Source organism: Platichthys flesus, chromosome 11 (assembly GCF_949316205.1).
Source record: "Platichthys flesus chromosome 11, fPlaFle2.1, whole genome shotgun sequence".
Taxonomy (NCBI): Eukaryota; Metazoa; Chordata; class Actinopteri; order Pleuronectiformes; family Pleuronectidae; genus Platichthys; species Platichthys flesus.
Genome location: NC_084955.1, coordinates 21794665 through 21806500, shown reverse-complemented (window position 1 = coordinate 21806500; position 11836 = coordinate 21794665). Strand labels below are relative to the sequence as shown.

Sequence of the window (11836 nt, the reverse complement as noted above, 5' to 3'; positions counted from 1 at the left end):
TTTCAACATGACAAATTATAGCAATAAGAGTGAAAGATGTCATTGTCCCGCCCTAACAGGTGCCAAACAGCTAAGAGGAGCGTCAGAGAGGTGTCACTCAAACTCTACATGACCAGTCCTGAGGATGCAGTAAAACCAGCTTGAGCTTCCTTTTCAGTTCTATAGAACATGTGGGAGGTGCACTTGTTTGGCTTCAGTGAGTAACCGTGACAGGGGTTGATGACAGCACCACGTCTGATAAGAAGCTGAATCATTAACGACTTTGTGGACTACTGTTGTTAACCTGCCTGCCTGGAGTACAACCCACTCCCTGTCCCATCGGCTTTTCACAACACGCTAAATTCAACTCACTGTTCCACTGTGAAAGGAGAGCTATCGTAAACATGGTTAGGAATATTCAGGTTTTTCCAGTTTTGAAGTTGACTTTCATCCTCATTCATCCTCACACAAAGTGCACAAACACAAAGATAAGATAGATAGAAGTAAAAGGATATATATATATTATTGGTAAAATAGTAGAATAGTGACAGTAGAAAAATAGTACAGATGGTTCAAAAAGTATTTACAATGGCATAACAGGATAAACTTTATAAGTATGATGAGAGAATATGATGATTATGTTGTTTTGTAGTAGACAACATAATGATAACATCAGTAATAGTATAATAGTAATGATAATATGTATTTGTATATATGATCCATATATATGTTTATTATGGTTTAGAGTGATTTCAATAAAGCATGTTTCTATCTGGAGAATACAAATAAAAATCATACACAACTACACAGGCACCATCTAAGTGTTTATGCAACACAAGAATAATACAGTGACAACACATGCAAATACCATAACATAGTATTAGTTATTCAATGACCATTGGAGTAGTGTGACTTGCTACTGTTAGAAGTCCCATGACCTGGATAACAGAGCACGTATACATGTGAAGAGCTTTAAGAATAGTCGAGTAGCACAAGCGCTTTCTTTCTGTTGTGTTGTAATGATCCGAGCAGATTAAAATACCATAAAGTATTAGACAGTCAGTGTAAAATTACCGCTGAGCACCACAGTTCTGTGAGGCCCTGTAAGGCTCTGTAGAACTGAGTGATTTAAAGCGACACTATTTTACCTAAAACAGCAGCTTCAAAATTAGTTTGACGGTTTACCTCAAAGGCCTGCTCTTGACCTTTGGTGAGTGGGTGTGATCTCCTGTGAGAAGTGTGGAGCTGACCGAGAGTCGCAGCTTCAATCCTCAGAATCAGTTGAACTTTAGATCAGTTAAAAAGTCTCTGAAGTCTTTAGAAACCAGAGTTTATCTGCCATATTCAGCAGGAAACGTTTAAAACATGAAGAACTCTAAACAAAGTTTGTTGGATTTGTTACAGCAGCAGCTTGTCTGGTTCAGGAAGCAGGGGATCATGGGTAGTATCCTTCGTTCAGTTGTGTATCAGTGGGACGACTCAGGTCAAAAGATAAAAATCACTTAATTGCTCAGACGCAGAGCCCGACAGAATGAGTCACCATCATGTGACTGCAGGGGGCGCTGCTGCCCATTAACAATTACATTGAGTTGCTTTAAGAACACCAAAGCCTTCTTATTAACAATCGTGAGAGCTAAAGATGTTCCTACCGAGTACACAGTAGTGAGATAAACACTTAAAGTCTCTACAGGGGTGTTTTATTCTGGGTCTGTTGGGCTGCTCTTCACCCTGAGGGCTTTATCACCCCGACCGGCCTCTTTACAGCTCTCTGTGAATGAGACGATAGTGCAATAGATTCTTTCCCCTGACATGTGGCCGGTGTGAGAGAATAGGCAGCAGGTTGATGGTGGCACGGTGAGTGGGCAGAGGGAGAGGGCCTGAAAGAGGGCTGGCAGATGGGGGGGGGGGGGGGGGGGGGGGGCTACAGACTTGGTGTGAGGACAGCTGGCACCTTCGCTTTCCCAGCAGCACAACAGCATCGGGAGAATAGAGCCATTTTACGTTTGAGACGACTGTGAAGCAACATATCTTCAGCTCAAAGGCGACACCGCTCACACGCACACGCCTCCTGTTTGGAGGGAAAAGAAACAATGAAGGTGTCTGTCGGCGTTTTACACTTGAGACTGTGGGGTTGTCTGAAAACTTTGTTTATCGCAAATGCAGACGGAGACAGCTGGTAGATGTTATGTATGTGGGGGTTTACAGTATTAACTTGCATGTGGGCAGCCAACAGCCGCCAAGCTAAAAACCTTTTCTTCCACCCTCTCCACTATTCTTAAACCAGGTCTTCTCAATAAGAAAGTTTCTGTGCATCTTTGGACCAAGTTCAAAACCTCACAGGCTTCGCATTACGACTGAAACATGAAAGATATCCATGTAATGACACCACTCAGACAATAAGGAGGAGATCATTCACATTACATGCAGCAGGTGTGTTGGGACAATACAAGTCTTTCACCAACAGAGATGCACGGATCAAATTTCTCTCTTCACAAGATACATCTGCTGTTATTACTGATCTTATAATAGTGCTCCGTCAAAACGTTGATACCTCACTTCGTAGAACTCGTTAAAGTTGTACTCCCCATGTTAAGTACACTGAACTTAACGTGCAGAGGCTGGTGGGGCACTGCTTTAAATCCCAGTAGGGGTGAAAGACCAGAGGAGGATGATCCATTAGAAACAGCTCAGTAATTATATTTTGTCACTGACCCCGTGGAGTTCATCAGTCACATACTCTTGCACAGCTTCCTGTCACATGTGCAGGTTTCTCTGGCAGAGGCATGTGGCCAACACTCCCTCACAAACCCGTCTTACTGGTTGATGAGCTGCTTGACGTCGGCTGACAGCAGCACACACTGGATGCTGATTTTTTTATTGCGTTGATACTTTGTCATGTTCGAGGAGATAATGATACACATTTCAAAAAAACGCACCCATCTACAGATGAGAGTTGAGAGCACAAACACATGGCCGGAACCTGGCCCTCATTGTTTCTGAATGCAAATAGTGTAGTTTCATTTTCCTGCTATGCAAAAAGACTGTGGTTGGCAGCCGTCTGGGGTGTGTGTGTGAGAGCGACAGAGAGAGAGAGGACTTGGCTAAAGGAATCACTGAAAAAGGCCAAGTGTAAGAACTCAATTGTCCAAGTTAAGCATTCGTGAATACTAAACCAAACCTTGAATGGAACATTTCTTTGAGTGTTGCCCCTCGTAGAAATTCCTCCCCAAACAAAGCTGATTAAAGACAACACGCACATTCATGTTAGATCCAACAGAAATTTAATAGTGGCTCCTGCTCGCCTGTAGATTTGTACGATTCATTTCAACAGTTAAAACTGAATTTACGGCATTTTGATTGCATGAGTATGAGTGTGATCACAATGTCAGTAGCTGCACTCCAGATGAGGAGCAGAGAATCCTCCTCTAATCTGAGGCTCCGTGTGATTCAAGCTTTAGTGGTCGTTAAAACACAGATTTAGTCAATTTACTATATTAACAATAGCTCTTAAAATATACATCACTTATATATACACACAGACACACAATAAAGCACTTAATGGTCATATTTTGGCTAAATACAGATCTGTAAGTATTTATTGGTTTGCTATGATGTAGATGATTTGATTAAAAAAAGCACATTCAAAGTTCATGTACACCACAAACCAGATTAGCAGGAACTGCAATATCTGCAAAGGAAGAAAACAAAAAACTATTTTCAGAGGGAGTGTGGCTACAAGCAAGAAATAAATTGTGCAATGGAACTAAGTTTACCAACAGAGGGTGAATTGTGGCTTTACTGTCTGAGAAACAGCTCTTGATACCTATTTTTGCAGGATGGCGGAGATTCAGGTTGTTCATGATGTTCACGAACTCCTCCAGGTTCTTGGTCAAGCGTGGGTTAAACTTTCGCTCCTCACCGACTGTAGACACCGTCTGACCTGATAATACACAGAGAAACACACAGCTTCATGTGTCATCGACAGCCGATTGGTGGCTGTGATGTTTACCAGATGTTGAACCACACTGATCAGTCAAATGACATATCGGTTGGAGAAAGTGTGGAGAAATCACATGGTGCTGGCAGACGTGCAGACAAGTGATGCATTGTACAAACTGTACTTCTTGACAGATGGCATATGCCCTGAAATAAACAATAAGTAATCTGTAAAATCTTCAGTCAAACTTCGGTGCATGTCTGAGAGCAGCTATAGTTACTATGTGTTGGATGTTGCGGTCAGTGGCATTACATTTGCACCAGTGTTCACACCAGTAGCTCTGAGATAGGACATAAACATTTAAATGTGTGGGTTAGCAGCCAACCTAAGTAGTCGTGCGCTGGGTAGACGAGGCACTGGTCAGGCAGGGTGAAGATCTTCTGATGGACGGACTGGTAGAGCCTCTCAGGGCTGCCTGAATCAGAGAGAGAACCTTTAGCAAAAGCAACCCACTAATGCAATGCTGCCCACTTGTGTTCATCTAGCAATACTGCAAAGATGCTCGTAACAGAGTGAGGCCAACAAATGAAAAGCAAGGTATTTGATATGAGACAGTAGAGGTGAATGTTTCTACCCTGCTGGAAGTCAGTCCTGCCACAGCCTCTGATGAGGAGAGTGTCCCCAGTGAACGCCATGCTCTGATCCTCCAACACAAGCGTCATGCAGCCGTCAGTGTGACCGGGTGTCTCTCTCACTGTCAGATGCTAACGGGGATAAGAGACCCACAGAAATAGATCTGAACATAAGTAGTCGTTCTCTGTAGTGTAAGTGTTGTATGGTTTGATGTTGTGTAGTGAAATGCGTCACATCGGTTCTTCCTACGTGTTTTCCAAAGGGGATCGTGTCTCCTTCTGACAGGTGGATATCTGCGGTGGCACCACTGAATTTGGAGATGGCGCTCCTCAGGCCCACCAGTCTCTTCTTCATCAGGCCCGTGCTTGTGATGTGGTCCGCATGGCAGTGGGTGTTTACTATCAGATGAGGAAGGCACTCATAATTGTGATATTTGATATTTGAGATTAATAGTTGCAACTGTTGAGAAACGGATGAATATTTCATGTATTCTTACGATTCTTAAGATATGAGTAACCAACAATAAACAGCTTACAGTGGGGTTTCACATAAGCAAAGAGGATGTATGTGTTAGTTTATTCCAATCCAATTATAATCAGGGTTATAAAAATATATCTCCAGGGCAAAGTGGAAGTAGCGACAGAAAACAGAGAAGTTTGCCCGAAGCTGTTTGTTGCATTATCAGGGCTAAATTCGTTTTAGTATAAGGAATCAGACAGTGTGCAATTTGCTAAAGACTGAACTGAAAGTATATTTTCGAAGATGCTATTAATATTCACTGTCCCTCTCAAATAAAGCACTAAAGTAAATTCACCACAGCTCAGTCCCAGTTGGACAGTTACCTGCCATTTTCAAGCTCAAGCCCAGTTCACTTATGAGCTTCAGGTCCCTGTCGATGGTCTCCAGCACGGGGTCGATGACCACAGCCTCCTTGGTTTCAGCGTCTGCCAGCAGGTAGGTGTAGGTGCTGCTCTCCGACTCAAACAGCTGAAAAGAAGAATAAAAACTGTTGAGGGCGCAGGAATGACTCAGCGATAAATTAAAGATGGCTGATGTCAGATGGTAGTGATGATTACAACACAGCTGCCAGTTGGTTTGCGACATTTATAAACTTTATAGAGCTCTAACAGAGGAAGGCTGTTTGTGTCGCGGCTCAATAGTTTCATGTTGACTCTGTCATGGTTTAAAAAATATGTTCAGATCCTCTTTTTGAATTGTCATGTCCCGACACCAAATGCCTGAAAGAGTTTTTTTTCAAAGGTGTGTTTGTTTTATTGAAAATTTCAAAAGCTTTTTTTTATTTATGTATTGTCTCTTGAGCTGTATATGTATATGACACCAGAGGTCCTCCACCCTTTTATTGTATGAGTAAATTGTTGTATTGCTGTTGTATCAAATTATATTGTGACAATATATTTTATAAACTTTTATTGGCCAGGCCTCAGAAGTTCTGTAAAAGGGAACAACCCGTTCACCAAATACTTATGGATATAATAGATTGTGAAGTGGGTTTAGCAATATAAATAAATTACCACGTTTATGAAAATATATGATCCATATATATCTGATCATACTAAAAAGAAAACACCGACACTATGTTGAAGCTTAGATTCAAAGTTTTAGTGGCAACTACTTGAAATACACCTGAATATTAAAACACATTGCAGTAAGTTTCCAACCATTTAAAACATCTAACACTACACAACAAATAGAATTGAGCTCATGTAAACAAACCACAACACTGGACTGTGATTGTTAAGCTAACACACTAAGCTTAGTGCATACAAAGTGCTGCTTACAGGTACAATGTTGCTGTTAAAACCACCTTGCTATCTTCCTGATAACATTAACTACAATGTTGCTGTTAACACTACCTTGCTAACTGCCTGCTAACATTAATTACAATGCTGCTGTTAACACCACCTTGCTATCTTCCTGATAACATTAACTACAATGTTACTGTTAACACCACCTTGCTAACTTCCTGATAACATTAACTACAATGTTGCTGTTAACACTACCTTGCTAACTGCCTGCTAACATTAATTACAATGTTGCTGTTAACACCACCTTGCTAACTTCCTGCTAACAGATACAATGTTGCTGTTAACACCAGCTTGCTAACTTCCTGCTAGCATTTATTACAATGTTGCTGTTTACACCATCTTGCTAAATTCCTGCTAACTTCTGTAAACTCCACATAACTAACTTCCAGCTGACGTTAGCTACATCGCTGCTCTTTAACAACACGTCTCGTCCTGAACCGACCTGTCTGAAGAACGGTGCTCCTCCGGTCCGAGCCATCCTGGTGCAGTACCGTCTGCTGGAGGCTGCTAGCGGGTCGAGGCCAGCACACACACCGAGTCGGAAGCGACTGGTCTGGGCTGCAGCGCAACTCGAGCCCTCGGTGTTGAGGCGAAGCGTGAGAGACAGAAGCCGCAGAACAGGTTTCCCTCTGATCACCGAGACCATGGCGGTTTATTCTCCACCCTGTTGTCTACGGAGGAACCAGGTGATCTGACAGCCAGGAGCCACACGCACGGATCTGTCGTGAAGCTGCCGCCACCAGCAGATATCTAATCTGGGTTTAGTGTCGCCTGGAGGTTAAACTCTCACCTGCTGTGACTTCATGTCTGGACCAGCCTCTGTTTGTATTGTTGAGTAACAACACGAGTTACACACCACCAGAGGAGACAACTCCCTCCATGATCAGTGTGTCTGCAGCAGCGTGCACACTCCCACTGGTGTGTGTGAGCGTGCACGAGCATCAGCTGTGCGCGACCGTGTGATGACAGACACAGACACGCACACACGCGTGCACAGCTGCCTACGTGACTCCTGTCATACACTGTATCAGACTCAGGGACTCAACCCACACCAAACTTCTGTCACCTGACATGTGTACTAACTGTCTGTGTTAATGATTTAGTAAAAGTTTGGCAAAAGACTAAATCAAAACTGTGAGAAGATAAAAACAATATCCATTCAATCATCATCAAAATAAGTTTTTATTTTCTCTTTGTTGGGGATTAGATAGATGGATAAATAAAAAGATAGATAGGAAGAAAGACGGATGGACAGACGGTTGGATAGAAGCAACAATTAAATGTATTCATCATTTTAAGTACAAATGACACAAAGAACTTTCTGTATTGGTCAACACAACACTTGTGTTTCTGACTTATGCTCACACAACAAAAATAATATTCTGACTCTCAATGCTTCAGGAAATAATGATGAGAATTTGTCACTATTTGCTGACTTTTAATACTAAACAAGTGAGATCCTGACATTAAATAAGTTGATAAGAAAGAAGAAAAACAAGCAGACATGGTTGATTCACATCTTTATTGTCACTCGTCTCAGTTTCAAGTGTCGGTGATGGCCGTGGTTGTCTCCTCCAGCTCCTCTGGTTTGTCCTGCAGCGGAAAAAAGAAAAGTAAAAATGCAAACTCTGACAAGGATTTAATTCTAAATATTTCCATAAAGAACATGGATTTGAATGTTTTGTTAGAGTGCCAATAGAACATGCACATGAAATGATTAATTATTTAATCAATTAGTTGCTTTACAGAATAAACAATGAATTGGGGGATTATTTTTCCAAGCAAAAATATTTCTCCAAACATGAGTATTTCAAGTTTGTCTCATTTTTATATTATCACACACTCAATATGTTGTTAAGCACAATGACACATAGGAAGACAATCACCTTGAACTCATGATATATTCATAAAGGGAAAGACACACAGGGCTGGTCAGGGATATAACTTGATACACTACCTCTATATATCCTTCAACCCAGCTGATCAGCTGTGTTACTCGACTGTAGACGCCTGGTTTGTTCCTCCGTCCACAGCCCTCTCCCCAACTCACCACCCCCGCCAGCCTCCACTCCCCACTGGCTGTCTCACACACCAGGGGTCCCCCACTGTCCCCCTTCAACACCAACAAACCATTTCAGGAAACCATGGCAAAATTGAATCTATTGCAAAATGCATGTGTATTATAATATAGCTGTGTTACTGAGGTTATTTGGCAGTGGGTGTATAACCTGGCAGGAGTCCACCCCTCCGTCCATTGTGCCGGCACAAATCATCCGGGGGGTCAGGAAGCCGCCGTAGACGCTGGGCTGGGAGCAGACAGCCTGAGCTATCACCTTGACCTGCGCCTGCCTCAGCTCGTCTGAAACAAAACCTAAATAAAGAGTAAAACAGTGATGTCAGAGTGTGACTCAAAGACAACAGCTGACAGGTGCATCGTGTCCTCGCACAGAAGGAGAAGGAGCTGCTTCCGGCCTGGCAGCTGCAGGGGGCACCTTCGGGTGACAGAATGAAGTCTGCTTTTCACTTTGTGTCATGGTTTCAAGTTTGGGAAACCATGAATATTCTCCTTTCAGAAATTTACATTTAAACAAAGGAAATTGTGTTTAAAAACGACCTCTCTATGTCCATAAAAGTTAGTCAATAGATGTGAAGGGGGCATGTGCAGACTGCAGATGCTTCCTGTGTTAATGTTCTTCATAACATGTCTGTGAGAGTCTGTATTTATAAAGATTTTATTCTTTTACGAACTAGGTAGTTAAGGGAAGGGCGTGGAATCTGACCTGTGTCAACAACACGCAGAACAAACCAACTGGATCGTGCAACACACCTCCTTCATGAACGTATCCCCAGCCTGTGATCCAACAGGCCGCTCCGGGAGGAAACGACTCGCTCGGAGGAGGCAAACACACCGGTCGCACCCCCCCTACAAACCACAAGCAAACTGAAACATTACATTGAAAAGCAAAGCAAACAAATAAACTCTTTGGCAACGTGGTGAGGGCAAAATATTAACACCAGAATCAAACTCAAATCAAAAAAACACAAACTCAAGAAACCACTGATTTATTGATCATGTTTTGTCCCGGGGCAGCTTCTCACCGCTCATGTCCATGTCAGTGATGGTTTGCAGCAGGCCCACGTCGTAGTCGTTGTTGTGGGTGCTGAAGAGAGGGTGGTAGAGGACCTCCAGGGCTCGGTAGCGTTTGCCCTGAGAGCCCTGAGCGATGCTGACCGTGTCCACCACCACCAGCCAGTCCGACACGTCCAGCATGTTGTTCCTGTGGACACAGCAGCGTCACACAGGCGTTCACTTCCTGTCGACAGTTTATGTGAGGCTGATTCTGTTACTACTCTGGTGATGTCTGGCAACAACTTGATACATAAGTCTTAAAAGACACAAGCACATCTTTCTTTTTTGTGCTGAGACAAACAATTACTAACATCTGCCTGTGTTTACCCTTTTTAAATGTTGAATGTAATTATTATCGAATGAGAAAATTGATTCCTCTCAAAGTAGCTCTTCATCAGGCACAGAGGCGTGAACAAAAACACAGCCTGTCACACGAATTATCCATAAATCTATCAACTGTGCAATTAAAAAACTGCTGAATGAAGGCAAGTTTATCAGTTCATCCTTCTTCTCGTGGTTTAAAATGGATTTGTTTTTGCTTCAGAGCCTCAGAATGCTTAATGAGACGCCTAATTGTTGAAGTGGAGCTCAAAGTTACTGACTGATTTCCTCAAATCTTGATTAAACGCTCATCAGTGTCTCTGCAGAAGATTCTCATGAGTGATCTTGAAGAAACCCAAACTGTCCTCACGGGTTTAGTGAAATGACTTCAGCTGGTTTTTCGACCTGCTCTCGACTTGCACCTGATTAGAGCAGAAGATGGAATAAACCTGGACTCACATCTGCATTACACAACCAATTTCCATAAAAGTTTGTGGAGGGCTGGAACATGACCCAATGAAGGAGCCATTACATTTTGCTGCGAATCCGGAACAGGATTATTATCTCTTTATATTCTTAAAGATAAGATTAAATGAGATGTGTTGTTGGGCCGTAGCGGAGGTATGTGCTCTGCCCTTTGGTCTTGGTTCATGTAACGCTGACCTCCTGAGTGTCCTGCTGTTAGCTTTCTACTTTAACTCCTTACTTTCATCCCCCATGTCCACCTCTTACTCGACAAAGCAGTGAGCTGCAGTGATGACCCAGCGAGGGGAGATGATGGCCCCTCCACAGACGTGCCTCCCCCTCCACTGCAAGCTGACCTGCCAGCCCCACCTGCCGCTGGCCGCCATCGTCCCCCCAACAATACGTCGGCCATCGTTGGCTAGAGATGTGCATTCTGGAGGTGAGACAATAGTTAAAAAATCAAGAATTAAAATAATATGTGAATTAATGTGGTAATATACCTGCTCCATGATAAGGCAAGTAAAGTAATGGCAGGAAATAAACAATTGATGGATCTGTAATCATTCTATATGAGAATAATTGAATAAAATGACATAATTTAAATGTTTTACCTGCTGTGATGTTTTCTGTCTGGTTCACAGGATTCTTGGACAGAAAAGACAACGGAGTGGGGACACTGCAGTTCCCTTTTGCACCACAGGGGAGAGAAGGTTCACCCTCAGAGGGGAACAACAGGAACTTCACTAAAAGGAAGAGAAGAGGAATAAAAAAAGTGGGAAAGTTTACTAAATCACATAAAATAAAAATTTCAACTCCATAGAAACTCCCCATAATATTTAATGTCTTCATTCTTGAGATAACTGAAACGTTAGTCGTGAATGTTAAATAATTTTTACCCCACCGCATTTTGTTTAGTTATTATATTTACATTCATCTCAACACTTCATATTAAATGTTCAGATCTAAGTCAGTCACTTGTCCTAATATTAATTGTTCAGATAATACACAAATTAAACTTTTAGATATTTGTTAAAATACTGTGCATATCCTCTAAGTTCTTTGAAATACTATAAATCTTCTGTCCATTTTTAATATGAGTGGTAACTACATGCCAAGATGAGACAACAATGTTTTCTTCTCCTGAATTCAATGTTCTAACGGAACATTCCTAATTCCTAACATTCAATGCATTGGAACCAGCACGTATATTAAACCTGAGCACTAATGGAGAGCGGTGCAGCTGCTCACCTAATAAAGCGGAGCTGATGATGGGGATGATGAAGAGAGGGAAGCTCACGATCAGTAACACGTCACGAGATGAACACGCTTGAGACGCTGCATCTGCAAAACAGAAAAATGGAACAATCTGCAGGACATCTCATCATGTTCCTTAGATTTTAGACTCAGGATGAGACTGCACCAGTTGTTCATGAATCCAGATTGTGTGTGAAGTCCATTTTAAATTCCTGATAACTGGCAGCAACTTTCAAAATACTTAAAAGATTTAAATATGGGTGTAAATATGATGAGTCGGCTCAGTTGGGG

The 11836-nt window shown here is 42.3% G+C and overlaps 1 protein-coding gene across 1 annotated transcript; it reads right to left on the bottom strand.

Moving 5' to 3' along the window:
* Nucleotides 1-3243: 3243 nt before the first annotated feature.
* Nucleotides 3244-7278, bottom strand: ethe1 (ETHE1 persulfide dioxygenase). The gene is made up of 7 exons (XM_062399369.1): nucleotides 6818-7278; nucleotides 5392-5536; nucleotides 4799-4947; nucleotides 4551-4680; nucleotides 4302-4391; nucleotides 3803-3919; nucleotides 3244-3667 (listed from the first exon to the last, which is right to left on the bottom strand). The coding sequence occupies exons 1-7, from the start codon at nucleotides 7019-7021 to the stop codon at nucleotides 3621-3623; spliced, it is 882 nt and encodes a 293-aa protein (XP_062255353.1). The 5' UTR covers nucleotides 7022-7278; the 3' UTR covers nucleotides 3244-3620.
* Between the last annotated feature and the right edge of the window lie 4558 nt (nucleotides 7279-11836).